The sequence below is a fragment of the Cibotium barometz genome, chromosome 40 (assembly GCF_041138505.1).
Source record: "Cibotium barometz isolate CiBa-2024 chromosome 40, ASM4113850v1, whole genome shotgun sequence".
NCBI classification, from domain to species: Eukaryota; Viridiplantae; Streptophyta; class Polypodiopsida; order Cyatheales; family Cibotiaceae; genus Cibotium; species Cibotium barometz.
The window spans coordinates 45029251-45051942 of record NC_141085.1 but is presented as its reverse complement, the minus strand read 5'-3'; the positions used below and the strand labels follow the sequence as shown (position 1 = coordinate 45051942).

Here is a 22692-nt window from a genome sequence, read left to right as displayed (position 1 = left end):
TTCAGATTGAGCCTTTGATCTCCATGCTAGTGCACCCCGTCTCCTTAAGGCTCGAACTCCAGTTTGAGCCTTTGCTCTCCATGCTAGTGCATCCCGGTCCTTTAAGGCTCGAACTTCAGATTGAGCCTTTGCTCTCCATGCTAGTGCACTGTGGCCCCTTAAGGCTCGAACTTGAGGTTGAGCCTTTGTTCTCCATGCTAGTGTACACCGGGGTCTTAAGGCTCGAACTTGAGTTGGAGTCTTGGCTGTCGATGCTAGTGTACACGGGCCTTAAGGCTCGAACTTGAGTTGGAGCCTTGGCTCTCGATGCTAGTGTACACTGGCCTTAAGGCTCGAACTTCAGATTGAGCCTTTGTTCTCCATGCTAGTGTACTCTGGCTTTAAGGCTAGAACTTGAGTTTGAACCTTTGCTCTCCATGCTAGTGCACCCCGGCCCCTTAAGGCTCGAACTTCAGATTGAGCCTTTGTTCTCCATGCTAGTGCATCCCGATCCCTTAAGGCTCGAACTCCAGTTTGAGCCTTTGCTCTCCCTACTAGTGCATCCCGGTCCCTTAAGGCTCGAACTTCAGATTGAGCCTTTGATCTCCATGCTAGTGCACCCCGGCTCCTTAAGGCTCGAACTCCAGTTTGAGCCTTTGCTCTCCATGCTAGTGCATCCTGGTCCTTTAAGGCTCGAACTTCAGATTGAGCCTTTGCTCTTTATGCTAGTGCACCCTGGCCCCTCAAGGCTCGAACTTGAGGTTGAGCCTTTGTTCTCCATGCTAGTGTACACCGGTCTTAAGGCTCGAACTTGAGTTGGAGCCTTGGCTCTCGATGCTAGTGTACACTGGCCTTAAGGCTCGAACTTGAGTTGGAGCCTTGGCTCTCGTCGATGCCTAGTGTACACTGGCCTTAAGGCTCGAACTTCAGATTGAGCCTTTGTTCTCCATGCTAGTGTACTCTGGCTTTAAGGCTCAAACTTGAGTTTGAGCCTTTGCTCTCCATGCTAGTGCACCCCGGCCCCTTAAGGCTCGAACTTCAGATTGAGCCTTTGCTCTCTATGCTAGTGCATCCCAGGCCCTTAAGGCTCGAACTCTAGTTTGAGCCTTTGCTCTCCATGCTAGTGCATCTGGTCCCTTAAGGCTCGAACTTCAGATTGAGCCTTTGATCTCCATGCTAGCGCACACCGGCTCCTTAAGGCTCGAGCTCCAGTTTGAGCCTTTGGTCTCCATGCTAGTGCATCCCGGTCCTTTAACGCTCGAACTTCAGATTGAGCCTTTGCTCTCCATGCTAGTGCACCCTGGCCCCTTAAGGCTCGAACTTGAGGTTAAGCCTTTGTTCTCCATGCTAGTTTACACCGGTCTTAAGGCTCGAAGTTGAGTTGGAGCCTTGGCTCTCGATGCTAGTGTACACGGGTCTTAAGGGTCAAACTTGAGTTGGAGCCTTGGCTCTCGATCCTAGTGTACACTGGCCTTCAGGCGCACGAACTTCAGATTGAGCCTTTGTTCTCCATGCTAGTGTACGCTGGCTTTAAGGCTCGAACTTGAGTTTGAGCCTTTGCTCTCCATGCTAGTGCACCCCGGCCCCTTAAGGCTCGAACTTCAAATTGAGCCTTTGCTCTCCATGCTAGTGCATCCCGGTCCCTTAAGGCTCGAACTCCAGTTTGAGCCTTTGCTCTCCATGCTAGTGCATCCCGGTCCCTTAAGGCTCGAGCTTCAGATTGAGCCTTTGATCTCCATGCTAGTGCACTCCGGCTCCTTAAGGCTCGAACTCCAATTTGAGCCTTTGCTCTCCATGCTAGTGCATCCCGGTCCTTTAAGGCTCGAACTTCAGATTGAGCCTTTGCTCTCCATGCTCGTGCACCCTGGGCCCTTAAGGCTCGAACTTGAGGTTGAGCCTTTGTTCTCTATGCTAGTGTACACCGGTCTTAAGGCTCAAACTTGAGTTGGAGCCTCGGCTCTCGATGCTAGTGTACACTGGCCTTAAGGCTCGAACTTCAGATTGAGCCTTTGTTCTCTATGCTAGTGTACTCTGGCTTTAAGGCTGGAAGTTGAGTTCCCGATCCCTTAAGGCTCGAACTCCAGCTTGAGCCTTTGCTCTCCCTACTAGTGCATCCCGGTCCCTTAAGGCTCGAACTTCAGATTGAGCCTTTGATCTCCATGCTAGTGCACCCCGGCTCCTTAAGGCTCGAACTCCAGTTTGAGCCTTTGCTCTCCATGCTAGTGCATCCCGGTCCTTTAAGGATCGAGATTCAGATTGAGCCTTTGCTCTCCATGCTAGTGCACCGTGGCCCCTTAAGTGTCTTGTGCATCACCATTCCACCTCTTGAAGTCGTAACTACCTTTCTATGGAGCGTCAAGATCCTAAATACATCTCTCGTGGTTCAACATGTAGCAACTGCTCAATCTCCATAGGTATGTGTGTCTCTTGAGAACTGGGTTTGTTGTTGTTATAGATGGCCATACAGAGATAGTCAGTGACCAAGGGAGCCACTTCATCAATAAAGTGATCAGGAAGCTAACAAAATAGCACATGATAATACATGAGAACTTGACAATCTACTACCCACAACCAAAAGCAGAGTCCACCAATAAGATCCTAAAGGGAATCTTGATCAATATAGTAAATGAGAAGAGGAACGACTGGGACACAAAGCTTCACTTAGCATTCTGGGCAGCATTCCTTATAGCTTACAAGAATGTAATAGGAATTACACCCTTCAGCATGGTGTACAAACTGGAAGCAGTAGTGCCCATGGAGTTCCTTACATAAAGTCTCAGGATAGCAGTGTGAAAGAAAGGCTCTCTCCAAAAGAATCAGAGGTGCACAGGATCGAACAACTCCTTAAGCTAGATGAAAGGAGATTGCATAGTGCTTGGATAGCAGAAATTGTGCAAAAGACAAGGAAGTTGCAAGTGGACAGGAACACAAAGTTCAAGATCTTCAAGGAAGGAGATGTTGTCTTGATGTTCTCATCAAGAATGGGAACCCACCCAAGAAAATTGAAAATGAGATGGACAGGCCCATATAGAATTTTTAGGAAACTGGGGATAGGCACTTTTGAACTAACGAGTCTGGATGGTGAAAAACTCAGGAAGTTAGTAAATGGGTACAACCTGAAGCCCTATTAGAGAAAGATGCCAGATGAAGGAGAAGGGTGTCCAGAAGAAAATCAGGATCTTGATCCAAAGATATTTCAGGAACCAGAATCCAAGTCCAGCTCTAGGAGTAGGAAGCAGGACAGGATTTCGAAGAAATTAAAAATGGTAAAGGAAATAGCCCAAAAATAGACTTCCCATATGTAAATATGATAGCAGTATGTACAGATATCGACTCGGGGGGGGGGGGGGGGAGGGGTCACTCATACATATGTAAGCATACATATGTAAGGGGGGGGGAGGGGTCACTCATACATATGTAAGCATAGCACGTGGGTTCAACACAAGGGATTTTTAAAATCCCTACACATTTTTAACATACAAAAGGGTAGCATTTAAAGGGGGTATTCATAGGTTAAATAGAAAAAGGGTATGTTTTATTCATGAGATAAGGGATTTTTAAAATAGTCCTTGAATGCACATGATATAGAGGGTTTACCTATAGTGAGGATAGGGGGTGGTCAAAAAGCGAGCCAAGAGCAGCGAGCACAAAGCAATGAGTAGAGCTCATGTTCTTGTGAAAGTGAGCAGGTAGGGGCATGGTCTCGGGGGGGTCACTATATGTAAATCCTCTATATCACGTGCATTCAAGGCCTATTTAAAAAGTCCCTTATCTGTGAATTTTTTAGTGAATATAATGTATCCTTTCCTATTCAAATCTGTAAATTTTTTTTAAAATACAATAAATAAATCCCCTCTGTAAATATATTTCTGTAAGTTTTAAATATTTAAAATGTCCTTCTGTTGAACCCACGTGATACTTACATATTTATACGAGTGACCCCCCCGAGGGCATGGTATGATGTTAAGCGAGCATGAAATGTTAAAGAGAAGAGTGGAACCACAGTGCAATTCTGTAGCAATCAAACAAAGAAGACATGAAATGTTCTAAAATGACCATTGCAATAATTTTTTTTTCGAACCAATGGTGCAGATACAAAAAATCACTATTAAACCCATATTGCTTGGCTCGCTAAAAAGATATTGAATCTATAGTATTCACAATGTTGGAGAGCCATTAGCAAACAAAAGACAATAGACAGGAAAATTTATAAATTAACCAAAACATTTCCAAAACAAGTACTACGGTTCAGCTGGTATGACATGACCCCCATACATATTTCAACTAAAGTGGGTTGCAGGTTCCTAAAGCTGTTGAGGATGACTTCTAATAGACTTAGTTAGCATGTCTTTTACAATTCTCTCAGAAATACAAACTTGATGAATATGCATATTGTTGTTCACATCCTGTCCAAGAATCATTAAGAACACAAAGTATATGTGCTTGCATGCAAGATATGGTCTTTTCTTGGCCACTCTATCTCTGAACTCCACACATGAACACATTGGATTCTTCTGAATAGTGACCTCTATCAGAGATGTGTCTTGGCTCCCATTGGTCAATGGATTAATACTAAATGTTTCCTTTACCCCTTCTATATGTATATGGCTGCCTACAACTTCTGCATGCATATCTAAGGCTGCAGTGATTTGACCAAATGCAGCCTTTGAAATTCCTCGTCGATATGGAAATTGTTTCACCTCCTTGTTTGTCTCGCTAGTGCCTTTTGCAAGCTCCTTTTCTAGAAAAAACTCAAGAGGAATACCAATGTCATATCCTGCTCTAATAAGCTTGCAGGCTTCTTTCACTTGTAACTTGGTACCTTTAGCAATGGGCCAAACACAAGGGACATCCTCTGGTGGATGTAATATTGTCTTTGTAATTTTCCAAGTGTGCCTAACATCTGTATTACAAAAATAGCAATACTTCTCCTTTTTCCAGGAGGATAGTTGACAATCACTCCAAAAACAAGGACTGACATCACCCCCTCGCAACCTTGAGCTACACTTTTTCCCTGATGCCCAGTGGTTGCACTCAACTCGATTCACTGTTGGTATCCTCCGCAAGGCCCACTTTGTATCATGCACATCACTTTCAAGGCTCTCTAAAACTTTGCATTGCTCATCGACCTCTATTGCAGGCTCTAACCTCTCTCTTGTCACATAGTTAAACTCAGGCCTATGGCTAGAGTTGCCAAAGTTTTCTTCTGTCGAGTCGTGTAGTGGCCTTTTGGCTCGAATAGTTTTATTCTCACCCTTGAATTTTACCCTATTTGAAAACATAGGGGTCCCCGCCACTGCATCATCCACTGCTCGTGAGGTAGCTATTGGGGATGGACTTGCTTTCTGTCGAGAAAGAGCTCTCTCAACCAAAAGCTCCAATGTAGGCCCACAACCTGTGTATTTTCCTTCCAAGAAAGCCAGTTGTCTGGCACATTGGAAGTAAGCATTGATTAGATCTGTCACACAAGCATCATAAAGACTAATCTTTTGCCTATACCCCTCCCCTACCAACCAGCTTGCATGCTTGGTCTCTGACATATTTGTCCTTGGGACAAGAGCATTGACAATAGGCTCTCCATCCTACAAGAGAGTGGTAGAAATTGATTAAAAACAATGCAGTGCACATAAGTAGGAGGCACACAATAATACAATGAATAATCTCTTACAAACATTACCTTTAAAATGAAATGACCCCATCGACTAACCCTATAGTGCCACCAACTCAACCAGCTAAGAAGCTTAGGGATGTTTCTATCAGCTGCCTTGCCAGTTGCCCACCATGCTCGTATCCTGCGAAATTGCTGAAGGGCACTTTCTTTGTTTGGGGCAGTCCTCCACTTCTCACACATCTCCCTGTGCTTTTCTTGATGTGGGCTATAGATGTACCTCTGCGTGTGGACACGAAGGTTGTCTTCCCAATGCCATAAACATGACCTTTCCCTTTCAATCATCTCCTTTCCGTCGTTGAAGACACGTCTCACTGCATTCCAGTTAGCGCCAGCCTCATCCGCCATAAACCCAAAAAAATTTGCTACCTTCCCTGTGTGCTCCACCATTACCAAATTCATATTTTCCCAAAACATGACTTGAGCATCCTCATCCTCTTCTCTAAATTCACAAGTTGCTATTGTCAATAGCTCACCAATCCTGCATGCCACAAATGGAAACAGAGTTATATTAAAGACACAAATTAAGCAATGCTCTCTACCGCTTGTAACTTACATGTGGTCATAAACATGTGCTCCCATTGTATGCCATCCAGTATCCACTCGATGCACATGATCAAAGCAGACCCATGCTTGATTAAGATCCCCATTACCATCCTTGTCCATTCGCCGAACAATGTCAATCCCAGAACCAGGTCCAGTAGTAGACATCTTAAAGATAAAGCAACGCTCAGTAGTAGTGGTGGCTTGCAATGGAAATCGAGAACCATGGAAGAACTCAAAATGGCATGTTCTTTTTAGATTAAGAATGGCTTCATATCCTTCACCCAGAGGCCGTGTTGTTTTTCGTGTTTGCATTACCATCTGCTTCACCCTGCATTCATAAAGCATACTTAGTGTATTAAAGATGATAATTGCATACTATTCTTTGCTAAATTGCACTTCCTACGTACTTTTTGACATTTATCAAACTTTGCAACTCTTGCGACATCTCCTGTAGCTCCCTCTCTGTCATGAATTCTCCCTGTGCCTTGTCATCATCAGTGAATGCTCTTAGAACCACCTCCCTTGCCACAATCATTTGTACCTTTCTGGGCCCAGCGTTGTGGTCGATGCCCACTGCACGTGCTACAAAGGCCTTGATATTTCGTATCGATGCTCGGCACATTCCCTTGGAAACCATGTGTGTATGTTTGCCATAATGAATAAATAGTCTGCTATGCATTGATTCTTTTGGCATAAAATAATAGACACAGGCAGGACATTCTTTAAGACACATTGGCACATGCTTGCAGAAAAAACACTCAAGGTTCCCGAAGCTCCCAATTGCTAAATTCCCATATTTTGGAGATTTTATCAGCTGCCCATTCCAATGGAGTTTGTTTGGTTGATTCATACGTGTCCTAAAGGAGCAGTGCTCATTCATGCACTGGAAGGTTCCCCCGCAGAAGCTCTTCCTAAGAACAAAAGTTTTATTGGCCCTAGTTTGCGTTTGTGGCTTTGTCCAAATGTTGCCCTCGTATTTTTGCTCCATCCCTTCCATACCTTTCCCACCTTCAAGCTCATATGTACTGAACTCTGGGTACACCTTGGGAAGCTCTTTTACCTTGCCTTTGTAATCACAATCATGGATTAAAGTGTGCAAGACATCAGTAGGAGGTAACATGCGGATTATTTGAAAGCAAGAGACCGCAGTATCAAACTGAACATCTTCCTCTTCCAAATGTTGAAAGCACTTTTCCACAGGAGAGACCTCTATCTCCTCTTGCAATGACCCATGTGCTTGGACATTGATTTCTTCTATCTCTTCAGTGTCCAAGTCACTGTAAAGCACAATGCTCTCTAATTCAATGCGCAATGCAAAATAGAAAATGTCAAAGTCAAAGTTAATGCCACTTACATTGGAGTACTCTTTCGAGAACCGGGAGGAAATATAGTTGAGGGGCCTTGTTCTGGGGTCTCAAAATAATTCTCTGATTTGGCAATATATACAGAGGACAATGAATGCTCCAAGATAAAATATGCCTCGTCTCCAATCCCTGCATACAAGTGTAAAGGACAAATGGGCTCATACTCTCCTCCAATTTCAAGTAAGGCCTCCACATTTATCCCACCAATAGTTCCAAGCTTCCCCCGGATCATGTTGATTGACACAAGACATTTGCCATTCAAGAAGGGGACTCGGATGCATGCACCCATTGTAGAATGGAGGAAAACACGAGCCTCCCTGCATAATGCAATCACAACAACAATTAAGGAATTTACATTGAATATTAGCCAAAAATATTTTAATACTAGATGTTCTTGCTCTAATCAATAGCATATACTAGCCATAATACAATTTTACCAGGCTCATTTTAAGACTATGGGTAGAAGTAAATAAAAATATGTATTGCAAAAATAGTCATAATGAAGGGTATCAAAAAGAGTACATGTATATATGTATATATGTTTGTGTGTACACGTGTGTGTATGTATACACACACACACGCACACACACACACACACACATATTTGCTTTGTGTTAGTTCTTGCGCTTTTTCATAATCTCCTGTTAGATTTCAAAAACTCTACCAGTTGGATGCCATAGCATAACTGTGCTATAGATTTAAATAAATCGGAAAAATATTGACCACCCTTAAATTTTAGTGTTGAAATTCATTAGTGTTAGGATAAAAAAATTTGTCCAGTGCCTAACTTAGGGTTTTTAGTAGTCGGCTACTTCTTATGAAGCAATTACTTAACGCTTTTAGTCGTCCTCCACACAGAAGCATCTTCCCTCGAACACACACGCAGAGAAGCGATCATGAAGCATCATACGTCTCCCCAGCAAAGAAACGCTGATCTCATGCGCAGGGCCCTCTCCCCACTCCAATCTTTCTCCCCAACAAAGAGACACAGAAAGGTATCATCATCCATGAATTTGTGCTATTTTGCCTGAATGAATTTGTGCGCTCAGCGCACAAAATAATAGGATGTTTTGCTGCCGCCACACTCCACACACAGTAGTATGAGATGTGCAGCGTTACTTCTTGCTATTTTTCTTGAATGAATTTGTGCGCTCAGCGCACAAAATAATAGGATGTTTTGCTGCTGCCACACTCCACACACAGTATGAGATGTGCGGCGTTACCTCTTGCTATTTTTCTTGAATTAATTTGTGCGCTCAGCGCACAAAATAAAAGGATGTTTTGCTGCCGAGCATTGACAAAATCATCACGATTTTGAGTTCGTTTCAAGCTTCGGGGGCGCTGCCCCCGAACTCCCCCGCCAAGGGGGGCCTAAATGGCTGCCGCCGGCCCCCCTTGGATCCCCCCGGCGGCAGAAATTTGGAGAGAGTAGTGTAAGAACATGCTATCTATATGGTGCTGTCTCAAACACATTGCATAGACTGTCTCTCTTACTACTGTCTATATTATGCAGACTTTGTGTATACAATAAGCTCAAAAAACTCACATTTGATGTCTTCTTGGTTGAGAAACGGCTCACACAGTCGAGAGAGGAGACCAGCAAACATGTGCATCTAAAGAACAATAGCACAAAAAGAAAAAAGTTTGTCCTTAAAAAAGTGTTGGATTGCGAAATATCACTTCTAAAGTTTATTAGTGCTCAATATTGAATGCCTTCAGATTTGGGCTACCGAATCTTTATATATTTTCCAATAAATTTGAATGCCTTGAATTGAACACCTGAAAAGGGCTCCGTAAATATTTTCCAATGGAGATTTTTTTAAAATATTCAGTACGGCTTTGAATGCCTTGGAATTTGGGCCAAAGCACTCCATATGATAATCTCAAAGATCTTTTGTTCGTTATAATGAGTTGGCCGTTTTGTTGGATAGTGAATGTGCCACCTTTGTTTGATGATTGTGTTGCAGTACTGAATTTAATCTCTTTAGTGAATGTGCCACCTTTTCTTTAAGTTTGTGTCGTATTACTGAATTTGCTGTTAAAATAATCAATTAATTATACAATACGAGTACAATCCTATTTGAAGATTTGTTCTTGTATTTTTGCATGGCTATCTGGTTTTCAAATGAGTTCGAGTCATTTCACTAGAGCATCTTGCTTGAAAGGTTCTTGTTGTGCAAAAATGGATGAGTTACCTCTTGCTAAGCGGAAAAAGAGTGTGCAGGTTGGCCCAGGTGAGAGCTCATCGAGACACACAAGGAGGCAAGCTGATTTTTCTAGCACTTTGGAGCAAGCCGCCTCCTCAAACCCTACTACTACAGAGCATGCGGTACACATCATAGATGACACTAACCTGGAGGTGGATATGGATAGGCAGCATCTACATAGTGATGAGAGAAATGAGGAGGATGGACAAAATGTAGTGGGGGCAATTGAGGAAAATAAAGTTGATCAAAATGAGGGTGAGAATACTCAAGGTGGTGATAATGAGGATGAAGGTGAGAATACTGAGGATACTGGGAGAGAGATAGAGGGGGAAGAGAACACACATCCACTAGAGGATCAAGAAGAAACAGTTGTCACAACCCAAACTTAAGGAAGCAAGCAGAAAAAAAATAAGGTTGATATTTTTGGGAAGATTCTAGAGACATCTACTCCACAAGCCTTTTTAGATAGGATAGGAGTCAAATTTAGGTCTCCACCTCCACGTGTTCCTCTCTGTAGGATGATCCAGACGGAGGCAATCCGAAAGGTTTCTCCCTCAACAGATAAATCTCTTACTCGAAGCTTCAAAAAACTAGGTGGGTACATTGAGAGCATGGGAGCTTTCACAGTATCAATTATGGACTTGGAAGGGGAGGAGACACCATTGACACAAGAGAGGGAGGAATCTTGGGATGAGCATTGGAGGACTGTGAATCAACAATTTGAGGAAACTCTTGCACTTGACCCCGAGTGGGGTCCGTACTTGAGCCGAAAAATGGTGCATATTCTTGATGGTAATAATCGACACAATGCTTGGATGGACTGCATTTCTACAGGTGAGTTCTCATTGGGATGTTATAGTTTCTTATGCTTCTTTGTCCTTCCTAATTTTGTGTTTTATTACAGGATTTCAAGGGGATTTGTCCATGCATTGTTGTGTTCTCTGTAAATTTTATGTGTTCGAGCGGAGGGATGTGGGTGAGCTTTTGTTTTCATTGTCCAGGTTGAACAAGTAAGTTAATTTGTTATCAGAGTCTCCTTCTATGTCAAGTAAGTTGTTTGTACTCAAGAATATTAACATATTTCTTCTTTGTTTTGTAGGACGCATGATTATGCATTTGTGCCAACCACATTTGGTGATCGTCTATTTCAACTAAGAAGATTGGGAGAGTCCGACCTAACAACTCTCATGGCACATTTGGACAATGAGGACAAGCTATGGGTTGAGAGAGAGATGCAGAGTGCATCTGCCAGAGGAAGGCCTAGTTGGCTTCATTTGCCAATCCAGATTATGACTTGGCTCTTGTTCAAGGATGAGATGGAGCAAAAAATTGATGAGGCATCAAATGGACCACTTGCCGAGTCTGCTAGGGAGAATGTGACTCGAAAGGTAGAAGTTCTCTACAGAGGAAAAACATCAAAATATGCAAGGATTGCTGATCCCTCCAACGGTGAGGCCTTTTGGTGTGCAGTGCTCTCCCTCCCATGGCACGCGTCAAGCAATCATGTGGCCACAGAGGAAAAGCTCAATATGATAGGTTCTGCTTGCATCAGAGATACAGATAAGGCTCACATTGTCAAGCTATTGGACAACTCTCAGGCTGCAGTGCGATCACTTGAGGGTATGCCAAATGATAAGACAAAGGTTAGGGAATGGCTGCACATGTACTCCTACTGGCTTCAGATCACGGAGCTGGGTTTGAGAATCCAAAATGATATTAAAAATGCCGATCGAGTCAGGTTGCCAGGTGAGAGCCGATTCACCTCTTTTGTTGTTCTATGCAGAAGAAAGTACTTCAAAAGGGCTTTCAAAGTGCACGAAGGAGGCATAAAATTTAGCCATGATATTGACCATCAACCAGGCCTACAAAGTGCTGCACGGCGAGTCGTTTATAGGTTTTCCTCCAACATAACCCAGATATTCCTTGTTAAAAAACATGCATGCTTCTTTCTGTGTGTTGTTTTATCATTTGTGCTTTGGCTTGCAGATGGTTGCTTTCTGAAATTGAGGAGCACCAATTGGATATTTTACCCCCTCTCGCTAGTGTGTGGCTTTGTGTTGACAATCAATCTTATATGTATGCCGATTTGAAGCTTGGAAGAGTAAGTGATTGAATTTGTCATTTTGAATCCATGATTGAGAAACATGTTCATATTGAGGGTGAGTTGTGTTTACCCATGTTTGTCATTGAACAGGCCATGTCAAGCATAGAGTCTCGTTTCTGCCCGTGGTGGTTGGACCTTGAAAGAAACCATGTGCCTGAGGAGGAGCTTGATCTGTATCGCCAACATAAGTCTATATTGGAGCTTCGTAGCCAGCAAATTGATCATAATGAGGCCACATCCACATCACATGCAACATCGATTGCATCGGCTTCTTTTCGTAAGTCATTGCCAGTGAATTTAGGGAGGGAAATAGTGAATCGTGCATTGGAGGTGAATCGAGCAATGGAAGCAAATAGGGAGCAGAGTCAACAACAGACATCCAATAGTAGTGCAGGCGGGATACAACCAACTGACATCATAACCAAGACATTGCAAGCTCCAGGTATGTGAGCTTCCTACCTCATCTCTATCGTGATCCGATTGTTTTGACTTGAGACTATGTGTGTTAAATGTCAAAAACCTGTCTATAGGAACCATTTATGCCTTCAATGTCAGTATTGAGGACCTTGCAGCTACTTTTGTGAACATGGAGGATGCATCCTCATTGGGAAAGCAAGTGCTTGATGCCATGAATGTTATTTGCACAGTAGGGAATGTCAAGAGTAGAGGGTCCGATTACTGTGTGGAGTTGATATTTGCAGACTTCCCCTCAAATATCATCATTGGAGGTTGTGTTGCAAACAAGGTTCCATATTGGAATAAGATTGGGGATGGCATGTATGACTCTACTTTTAAAGTTGTTGATTCTTGTCTCTCGGATCGAGGCTTCTTTACATGCCTTTACACTATGGAAGAAGGAGTGACCATTGAGCAGGTTGCACAGAGCGTTGGGTTTGGCATTTATCATAGACAGGTTGTGAGGTGTACTCCACCTATTGGGAAGAAGATGGGGCAAATGATTACTACCCAGGTATTGGTGTTGTTCTCTTTGGGGCTGTCATTTGTGCAAATCTTCTTTGTCCCATTTAAGGTGAAAATGCATGAACAACCAATGTGTCTTTGCTTGTAGGTCACTTGTCTAATATTGGCTGTTTTTGTTCGCTCAACATCTCCTGCTACAAGCTTTGTAATGCATGGGGATCAACTAAGGGATTTGGCACTAGGTGATGATCTTGATGTAGGGCAAGATCTTATCTTTGACATGTATGTATGCATTCAAATCAAGATAGAATTTAAAATGATTTTCGGTGATCTTTATGGCATATGGTTAATGGTTTGTGTGCGTTTTCAAGAGTGCCATCGGAGGATCTGGTGAAGAGAAAGGGTAGACCATGGCGGGGCGGTTGTCAGAGAGGTCAGCGGCTTAGCAAATACATCGTCTCCGTCTTCAGTCGTCCTGGGGACACGATTTTGGATTTGTTTGCTGGCACTGGAACTCTTGGGCTAGTGGCAGCATTTATGGATCGCAATGTCATAATGTTAGACAAGGATGAGCGGATCTATGATCACCTGTTAGAACCATACTCAGCAAAGGTATGCATGTTGAAAAGATAAATATGTTAGTAGAGAATAATTTTGTATTGATAAAGCTTATTTTCTTTTCTTTGTGTCTCTTGCAGTTATGAGGATCACATGTCTACATCAGAATGCCATTAGAGATAGTCTTTTTTTTAATTGAGACAATCATTTTTTTGGGACTATTGGAAGTAATGTTTTGATGGATGTTATGCTTCTGAATGTTTTTTACAATAGCATGTAGCTGATTGTTGGATAATTTTTATTTGGATTATAAAATTTTTAAATCCTATGGTTATGGTTTCTAAAGAGTATTATATTGTTGTGTCAGTGGTATGGCTATTAAAATTGATGTGCATCTTAATGGCTTGATTTCTATGCTCTCTGGTTGCTGTGGTTTCCATGTGGTTGCAAACAATAGTTTGTTTCTATTAGTAGCTCAATGACCAATTCAACGTCTTTTTAGCGAGCCAAGTAGTATGAGTTTTGTAGTGATTTTTTATATCCGCACCATTCATTTGAAAATGCTTTATTTGCAATAGTCATTTTTAAACTTTTTTAGTCTTCTTTGTTCTATTCATTATAGAGTTGCACTATGGTTTCACTCTTCTCTTTAACATTACATGCTCGCTTAACATCATACCATGCCCCTACTTGCTCACTTTCACAAGGACTTTATTTCTACTCACTGCTCTGTGCTCACTGCTCTTGGCTCGCTAAATAGACGCACCCGTGAGGATATCGAGGAGCCAGGTGGTAGTAGCATGGCGCAAGCAAAAAAGTCGAGGTTGCTACCACAAAAAAGGGTGCATGGATGTGAAAGGAAACTTGTCACAAGACCATTGCCTATTCTCTGCTCCCGGCCATTAATGACCTTGTAAATAGTGCAATAGGCATTGATGGTCGGATAGCGAGGAGGATCTAGGAAAATCATGAAAATATGGAGCAATTATGGCCGCCCTCGGGGAAGGTGCACCTCACGACAATAACCAAATGCCTCTCCATCAAAGGCTTAGTTTCCAAATCACCTTTCGAAAATTATCTGCTACCCTGTGCACTTAACCCTCTTTTTTCTAAACTCTTTTCTTTTCCCTGCATTCTGTCTTTTTCTAAACTTTGCTCTTTTCCCCGCGTTCTATCGCTCTCAGCCCTAGCATACCTAAAGCAAAAAACATGGTGCTAGAATTCGAGCCCCTATCCTCCATACTGTACTAGGAGGTGGTGGAATAAGCATACTCAATGGTTGGAGAGGATGGGATTGAAGGAGTTTGCTGAGGTGCCCTAGGAGGAACTCCAGCAACAAAACTACAAAGCTATGGAGTAGCTATAGAAATCAAACACCATCACATTCCCATCAAGCAAGAAGAGGGTGTTCAATCCCCTCTATGTGGCCGAAGTCATCAAACTACCGTTGAAGGGGAAGGTGAGGTCAAGCTAGTGGATGAAGAAGACTTGATAAAGGAGTTCGTCCCTCTGGAAGGTAAGGCAAAAGAGTTTAAAATTACAAGAGTTACACCATATGAGGATTGACAAAAGCGTATGCACTTCGTGGTGGAGATGATCAATCTCACCCACAAGCCATATTGCGTGTCAAGAAAAGCATTTGGATTGGTGAAGGCAACTATGGTGGGAACAAAAGTGGCTTGGGCGGAGGTGCTATACAACAATCTAAGGATTAGATCGGGAAGGTCAGCCGCCCCTAAACACCAAAAAGAAGATTGGCACTTACCTAACATCACTTTTTTAAGCACAAACAGGAGCTAGAAAAGAGGAGAAGAGCTAATCGAAGAATGAATGCCACAAAGAAGGCATAGGGCACAAGGAGGATGTAGCTGGCAAAATCCCCAATAAGTGGGGAGTTCCGGACAAGCAATGTATGGAAAGAAGAGAGTGTTCAAATTTGGAGAGAAGAAGGGTAAGAAGTGAAAACCATCAGAGGAAAGAAGCAACAAACAGCTCAAGGAGGACTTTGCCAACATCGGCAAGTCCATTCTTTCATAGAAGCTGGAGGAGAATCCAGCAAGAAACCTCAACCACAGAATGCCTGCATCTCAAACAAGCATAGTAGGAAACCTCAAACACAACACATGCACCTTGAACAAGCGCAGTGGAAATCATTATCATCATTGAATCACCGCACCTTGAACAAGCATAGGCTAAGCACGCTACAAGTTTTCCAGAGTCTATTGAAACACACTGGGTGTAGGGATGTGTCAAGTATCCACAAAGTTGCATGATGATGACAGATGAATTAAAGAGATGAATTAAAGTAAATAACCAAGATGCAGGTGGTGGTGCTCAGGGAGTAGGAGGCCATCATCCAGACAATGAGAAGCTAGGAGGAACCCCTCCAGGAAGAGCTGAATAGAAGAAGAAGCAAAGCGAGATGGATGGACAAAATGCAAAAGCAGATGCTAAACCTCTAGAACGAAAATGAAGAAACAAAGAAGGAGATGGTGATGATAAATGGGGCCCTAGCCTGGACTGAAGAGAAAAACAAGCAGCTGAAGGACAAAGTAGATAGGGCCATGGAGATCCAAGCAAGGGCTTAATCAAAAATCCTCCTACTCAGAGAAGAGCACATTAATATTATAAGAGAGGTGCCGGCTAGGGCGGCAGGTAAGGACAAGGTTTTGGATGTGGAAGAATTCTGGAGGTGTATGAGTTGGAGGTGGATAAAATGGAACAATGGGAAAGCCATGCAGTCAAAGGCCTAACGGAGGTATGGAGAGGATATTTGAAGAAGTTGATAGGCGGCAATTCAAGCCCCCACACCTGCCTGCAAGTAGGTGGTTCCCCCCCACACCTACTTGCAGGCAAGTGGGTCCCTACTAGACTATAGGTAGGACCTATAAGATCATCCAATTGGGATGACATTGCAAAATTTATGAACCAGTTATACGCATCTTAGGTAAAGAAACAAGGAAAAAGCAGCTCCACGGTAGGAGATTCAGCGCGCCAGGAATAAGCCCCTCATCTGGATCCTGAGAAGTGAAAGGAAGTGGTGGCATCTTGTGATGCGAGGATCTGGGTGAGGAGGCAACATCTCATGCATAGAGTAGGACTACTAGTGCCCCTTGACAATGGAGTTACATGGCAGAAAGAGAGAGGAAAAACTCCATATCATAACCAATAGACAAACCACCATATGGGCGAAAATGGAGTCAAGGTGGAAGAAGAAGACCAAGAGAGCCTAAGTGGACCGTATTCGAGGATGAAGCCATTACCCTAGAGTAGACAGAGCAGACAGAGCGACACACTTTTGCAGAGCAGGGATGGCCATCAATGCAATGGAAAGGGATAGGAAGAGGTATTTAGGTGTCAAGCCCATTGATTTACAATTCCATCTAGGAAGATAAGAGGACTGGGCTTGGGCATGCCTAGGTGAGCGGAAAGAGGGCTTATGAGCCCAGATATGCTCAGGACAAGCCCATCAAGTTTGTTTCAAGAAGCTTTGCCAAAAATGAATGGAGAATTGGAAGAAGGGGGCTGGATCAGGCCATAGGTGTCTAGATTGCAGAGTTTAGATCTAGATTCTAGATTTTAAAAAAATTATCATTCAAGAAGGAAGTGGTTTTGGTTGCACAGGATTAAGGCCAGGGTCATCCAGTGTTGTCTCCACCAAGTGAAGGCCATCACTCACACCTTCAGGGTTTGAGGTCCTTCAAATTGGATAGCAACAAGCGATAATAAGCTATTATGGGTTTTGCCCCACTGGCATAGCATCCATCGTGATCGCCAAGTGTTGGCCATCCAATCGGCTGCCACTGCTGCCTAGCCTTGGCGAGCCTCGTTGTCCAGTGTGTCCATTGGGAAACAAACTCTTGGATTGGAATCTTATTTCTTGTAACAACTTTGTAATTGATCTTGCCAACAGGTAGCACCTAGGCAGATGTAAAGGAAGTAAGAGGAGCTATCCAGGGGTTGAGATATATGAGATAGAGAAGAGAGTAGAGAGTGACTGAGTAGTGTGCTACTACATATTGTACTGTTGGGCTAAGCCTTCATCAAGTAATACAGTGATTTGTCTATGCAATTCTCTATTCTATACTATATAAGTCTATCTAATTCCTAGTCTATGAAGTACTTTCCTATCTAGACATGTCTTCTAGCTGGAATTTGGATCCAGAGTCATACCTATCTAGACGTGACTCCTATCTAGAAACAGGATCATGAGCCACGTCAAGAATCATGTTAGATGAAGGAACTAACATCTGTGTTGTCATGACTAACACCCTTAGCTTAGGCAGATTGGTGGTGCAAGGCACTAACGTTAGCTTATCACGTTGGGCATAGCTGTATTAGTCAACGCTCGTCCAGAGCCGACTAGGTGGTTAGAAACCATCCAATTGCCAGACATCGACATTTTCTATTTTATTTTTAAACCTTATAGGGGGTACTTGAATTTCATAATTGGGACTCGTATGCTTAAAAAGGGGTATAGTTTATTTTTTACAGAAACTTAAATAGGGGATTTTTATGAGTTTCATGCACGAAGGTGACGTCCCCTTTCTATGGAAAGTGAATTCCCCAGGGTTATGGCATAATTATAGTGCAAGCTCATATGGTCAAGTTCACACTATGGACATTATATGTTTTAGTCATAGAGTACTTTCCCTTATAATACTTATATTTATTTTATGGTTATAGAGAAGTATGAAGAAGAGAGAGGAACATTTAGCCATCCATCTCTCTCTTATGTGCTCATCTATTATTGTGTGTGTGTTTGAAGACGTTTTCTTGAAAGAAGCTCAAGCTCACCCTCTCCCCCACAGTCTTCCAAGGAGCTCAAGCTCACCCTCTCCCCCACAGTCTTCTCAATTCATGACTAGAAATCCATTTCCAAGGATTGTCTGCTTTGCTTAACTAACTTTTAATGAAGACATAAAAGAAATAAAGCCAAGGCAAGAGGATGTAATTTTTGTTGTAGAGTAACTATTACTCTAGCTCAACAGGATATATTAAGAGAAGGGCTCACAATAATAAAAATCTCACAAAGAGAAGACTAGAAATTAATGAAGTGACTCGTCGAGTCATAGAGCACAAAAATTTACCATCGGGAGTCCTAAAACATTAATAGAGAGAATAAGAATTTGAGACCATATCGTTGAGGAGTTGAGGATCAAGAAATTTTTCCCCGACCATTAGCCACAAAATAAGAACCATCACAAAATGGGCTAGCAAACATGTCCTTACAAACATGTCCATAACCAATGAATTTTTTAGAGGTACAACAAGATAATTCACCTCTACAAGAACCTATGTAGTAGTGGAAATGTTGAAAAGAGGACATGTGCACTTTTTGCCTCTTATTGTGTGAGATCCCTCTGCCCCCTCTGCGCACCATACTCCCGGTATAGCTAGCACAGCGGAAGCAATTTCCCTCATCCGCGGGGCAGGGTTTCTCACTCGAGGCCTCACCCACGAATGCCGGGCACAAGACTAGGCTGGTGGTCACTTCGAAAACCGAAACCGGGAAAATTTCCCATGCCCGAAAAGCGGGGACGATTCCACCTTTTTGAATTTTCTTAACAAATTTTTCTAACGAGATCAAATCTAAACTATCCCTCACCTGAATAAACAAGATAGAAGGAAACTATCACTGATATAATATGATCATCTGAGCGATTTCAATGCTTTTTTCCTAATCAAGATCAAGCATAACCGTTGATCCACTCAATTGAGAAAATTTATCAAGGAATTAACTAACTACTCGAATCCTAGTGTAATCCTAAGATTTTTCAGTTTTTGATTATTAAAACTCCACTGACTCCAGCCTAACCCCATCCGGCCCATGGGTTAGCCACCACCCTACCACTGGAATTGGTAGAACCAAACAAGTACTCACCCACCCATAATTGAAATGCCTTTCTTATCTTTAGCTTTAGAAAACAGGTATGCACACACTCCTCTTTAAAACAGGTATGCACACACTCCTCTTTAAAACTTTATAAAAATAATCCATTGACAAAACAGATATGATCACAGATTTCATAGTTCAAAATTTCCATTCAATCTCTTGTTTCTCAAAAACAGTACCAATCTGGACTCTCCGTTGTTGGGACCAGCTGGTCAGCCAACGAGATCCAGTAATATATTACAATAACCACTTCGTCAACATACATATATATATCTTCCACGACATACGCATGGGTGTCCTAAGCACCGCGAGCCCATGCATCGCCTGGTCAGAACCCTCCAGGATCCTCCTTAGGTGTCCTGGCACTTCACTCAGGGACCGCTTTGTCAGCCCTCGCCCACATCGTACCGGAAGCACACCATTTTTCACCATACCCAGGCTGGTCAAGACCTGGGTAGGTTTTTGCCGCGTGAGCTGTCCCTTGAACACTCCCCACCAGCTGCTCCCTCCAGCATTCTGGCGTAAGACAGTCCTTTAAGAAAACAGGGTTTCTATGCAAGTTTACAGTTTTGATTTTGTTTGAATACCATGAATAAATCTTAAATCCGTATCCCAATACTTCTAGATCTAGGTCTGAATTCCAAACAGAATTCCTTGAATTCTGTTAACTTGATCCTCAGATCAAAATCAAAAGTCTTAACTTAGTTTCAGATTCGATGGGGGATTTGAGTACATTTTTCTTGAACTGGGCACATTGTCATTGATTGAAACTGACGAAGGAATTAGGTCTTGGTCAATAGTCTAAATCAGAGTTTGGGTCTGGAAAGGTTCTTCCTAAACTATCTTTCTTGAAAGGTAATATTTCAATTTCTCTTTTTCTAAATTTCGTTCATTGAATATTTGCTTACAGATTTCTAAACTAATCATGAATTCCTAGGAGGAATAAAATAATCATTTATCTCGATCTCCGACTTCGATAGTTTATTTGAATTTTCTCATTCCCATCTTAGTGAATATGAAATGGTAGAATTTCCTCTTACATATTATCTACTTAATCATTTTTTCAATTTTTACAAAAATTAACAGGGATTAAAGAGAACCCTTATTTAATTATAAAGATTCTATATGCATCTAATTATGCATAAAATCCAATTCTGATGAAAGTCACACTTTTATCATCATAAAAATCATTTATGATGAAAATCACTCTTTTAACATGAAAGAATTTTGTTTATGCATATGTTTATGCATATAAATCATTTATGATGAAAATCACACTTTTAATGTAAAAAAATATCTTTTATGCATATGTTTATGCATAAAAATCATTTATGATGAAAATCACACTTTTAATATAAAAAATATATCTTTTATGCATATGTTTATGCATAAAATCATTTATGATGAAAATCACATTTTTAATATTAAAAAATTATCTTTTATGCATATGTTTATGCATAAAAATCATTTAGGATGAAAATCACAATTTTAAAATTAAAAAAATATCTTTTATGCATATGTTTATGCATAAAAATCATTTATGATGAAAATCACACTTTTAATATAAAAAACATATCTTTTATGCATATGTTTATGCATAAAAATCATTTATGATGAAAATCACACTTTTAATATAAAAAATATATCTCTTATGCACCCATTTATGCATAAAAACCATTTATGATGAAAATCACACTTTTAATATAAAAAATATCTTTTATGCATATGTTTATGCATAAAAATCATTTATGATGAAAATCACATTTTTAATATAAAAAAAATATCTTTTATGCATATGTTTATGCATAAAAATCATTTATGATGAAAATCACATTTTTAATATAAAAAAAAATATCTTTTATGCATATGTTTATGCATAAAAATCATTTATGATGAAAATCACGCTTTCAACATAAAAAATTATCTTTTATGCATATGTTTATGTATAAAAATCATTTATGATGAAAACCACACTTTTAATATAAAAAATATCTTTTATGCATATGTTTATGCATAAAAATCATTTATGATAAAAATCACACTTTTAATATTAAAAAAATATCTTTTATGCATAAAACTCATTTATGATGAAAATCACACTTTTAATATAAAAAATATATCTTTTATGCACCCATTTATGCATAAAAATCATTTATGATAAAAATCACACTTTTAATATAAAAAATATCTTTTATGCATAAAAATCATTTATGATGAAAATGATTCTTTTATGATCAAAATAAAATTTCAATAAGCTTCCTTCTATACATAGAATTTAATTCTAAAGAAAGTAACACTTTCTTTTTATAAAATATTTTTAGTAAGCATTTTTCTATACCTAGGATGAAAAATAACACTTTAAGAATACATATACGATGGGAATTACTCTTTTTGAATAAAAAAGTAAAACTTATTTTTCACAATTTTAAAAAAAAATTGCCATAACCTCCTTTGTCTGGCTGACCATTTTTCAATTTTTAACTCTCATGAGGGGAATTCCCCTGTCAAAAATGCATCATTTCATCTAAATATCTCTCTTTTTTAACTATTAACCTTGTCCTTAGTCAACTTTTCATCTTATGTGAATATTTAGTCATTTTTGGGAGATTTTTCTTTTATTCTTCCATTTATCTCCTCCCTACATTTGGATAAATCTTATTGGTCCATAGGAACCTTAATTTAAAAATTTTTGAAAATCTGGATGCCTAGGATAATGCCTCTTGAACAAATTATATTTAATTTCTAATGTTTGAACTTCTATTTCAAGGGAACTTATTTTGATAAGATGAGATATTTTTTTATCCAAAAATATTTAAAAACTGAATTACCACTCTCTAGAAGATTTTCTCTCTCTAGACCAAAACTGGTAGAAACAAGATCTTTTATATTTTTGAAGAGAGATTTGATTACAGGGGAAGATGCTGGACATCTTGAGAGGCTGGAGAGGAATCTTACATTCTCTCCCACTTGAAAAACACGAGATGCCCTCATCTCGCAAACTGGGGGTAATCCCGCAACAACAACAGATCGGCTTCATTCTCCCAAGTGGCATCTTCAAAAGGATAGAACTTCTATTTTACCAATAATTCTCTGAGAGTTTTGTTCCTGAGAATCTTTTCTCGAACATCAAGAATTTCTTCAGGTTGGAGTTCCATCTGCCCTTGGGTTGAAGAGGTTAGGATTTCATCATCAAGTACATGATTTGGACTTGGCACATATTTCTTTAGAAGGCTTACATGAAATACATTATGAACTTTGAGATGAGGAGGCAGAAGAAGCTCGTAGGCTAAGTCACCTACTTTCTTTGTAATTAGATATGGCCCATAATATCTGGGGGATAACTTCTTGTACTTCCCAAGAGATAGAGAACTTCTTTTGGGCCATACTCCAGTGAAGACCATATCTACTTCTTCAAACTTTCTGTCTGTCCTCTTCTTATTTACATATAG

General features: G+C 40.8%; 2 protein-coding genes across 2 annotated transcripts; one reads left to right on the top strand and one right to left on the bottom strand.

Moving 5' to 3' along the window:
• Positions 1-2334: 2334 nt before the first annotated feature.
• LOC147615557 (uncharacterized) lies at positions 2335-6843 on the bottom strand. Its single transcript, XM_086779011.1, has 4 exons — positions 6601-6843; positions 6204-6521; positions 5657-6128; positions 2335-2496 (listed from the first exon to the last, which is right to left on the bottom strand). Exons 1-4 carry the CDS (start codon positions 6828-6830, stop codon positions 2335-2337), a joined length of 1182 nt encoding a protein of 393 aa, XP_086635137.1. The 5' UTR covers positions 6831-6843.
• A 3318-nt stretch (positions 6844-10161) lies between these two features.
• LOC147615556 (uncharacterized) lies at positions 10162-15751 on the top strand. The gene is made up of 4 exons (XM_086779010.1): positions 10162-10598; positions 10669-10774; positions 10864-11689; positions 15686-15751. Exons 1-4 carry the CDS (start codon positions 10283-10285, stop codon positions 15749-15751), a joined length of 1314 nt encoding a protein of 437 aa, XP_086635136.1. The 5' UTR covers positions 10162-10282.
• The last annotated feature ends 6941 nt before the right edge of the window (positions 15752-22692 follow it).

Coding starts and splice junctions, on each gene's coding strand:
- LOC147615557 (XM_086779011.1), bottom strand. CDS start 6,830: ATGGTTTCCAAGGGAATGTGCCGAGCATCGATACGAAATATCAAGGCC. Junction 6,522..6,600: donor AGTTTGATAAATGTCAAAAA/GTACGTAGGAAG, acceptor TTATGAATGCAG/GGTGAAGCAGATGGTAATGC. Junction 2,497..5,656: donor GGGGTCATTTCATTTTAAAG/GTAATGTTTGTA, acceptor CTATTTTGTTAG/CTTCCTGATCACTTTATTGA.
- LOC147615556 (XM_086779010.1), top strand. CDS start 10,283: ATGATCCAGACGGAGGCAATCCGAAAGGTTTCTCCCTCAACAGATAAA. Junction 10,775..10,863: donor TCATTGTCCAGGTTGAACAA/GTAAGTTAATTT, acceptor TTTGTTTTGTAG/GACGCATGATTATGCATTTG. Junction 11,690..15,685: donor ACATAACCCAGATATTCCTT/GTTAAAAAACAT, acceptor GGTGGTGCTCAG/GGAGTAGGAGGCCATCATCC.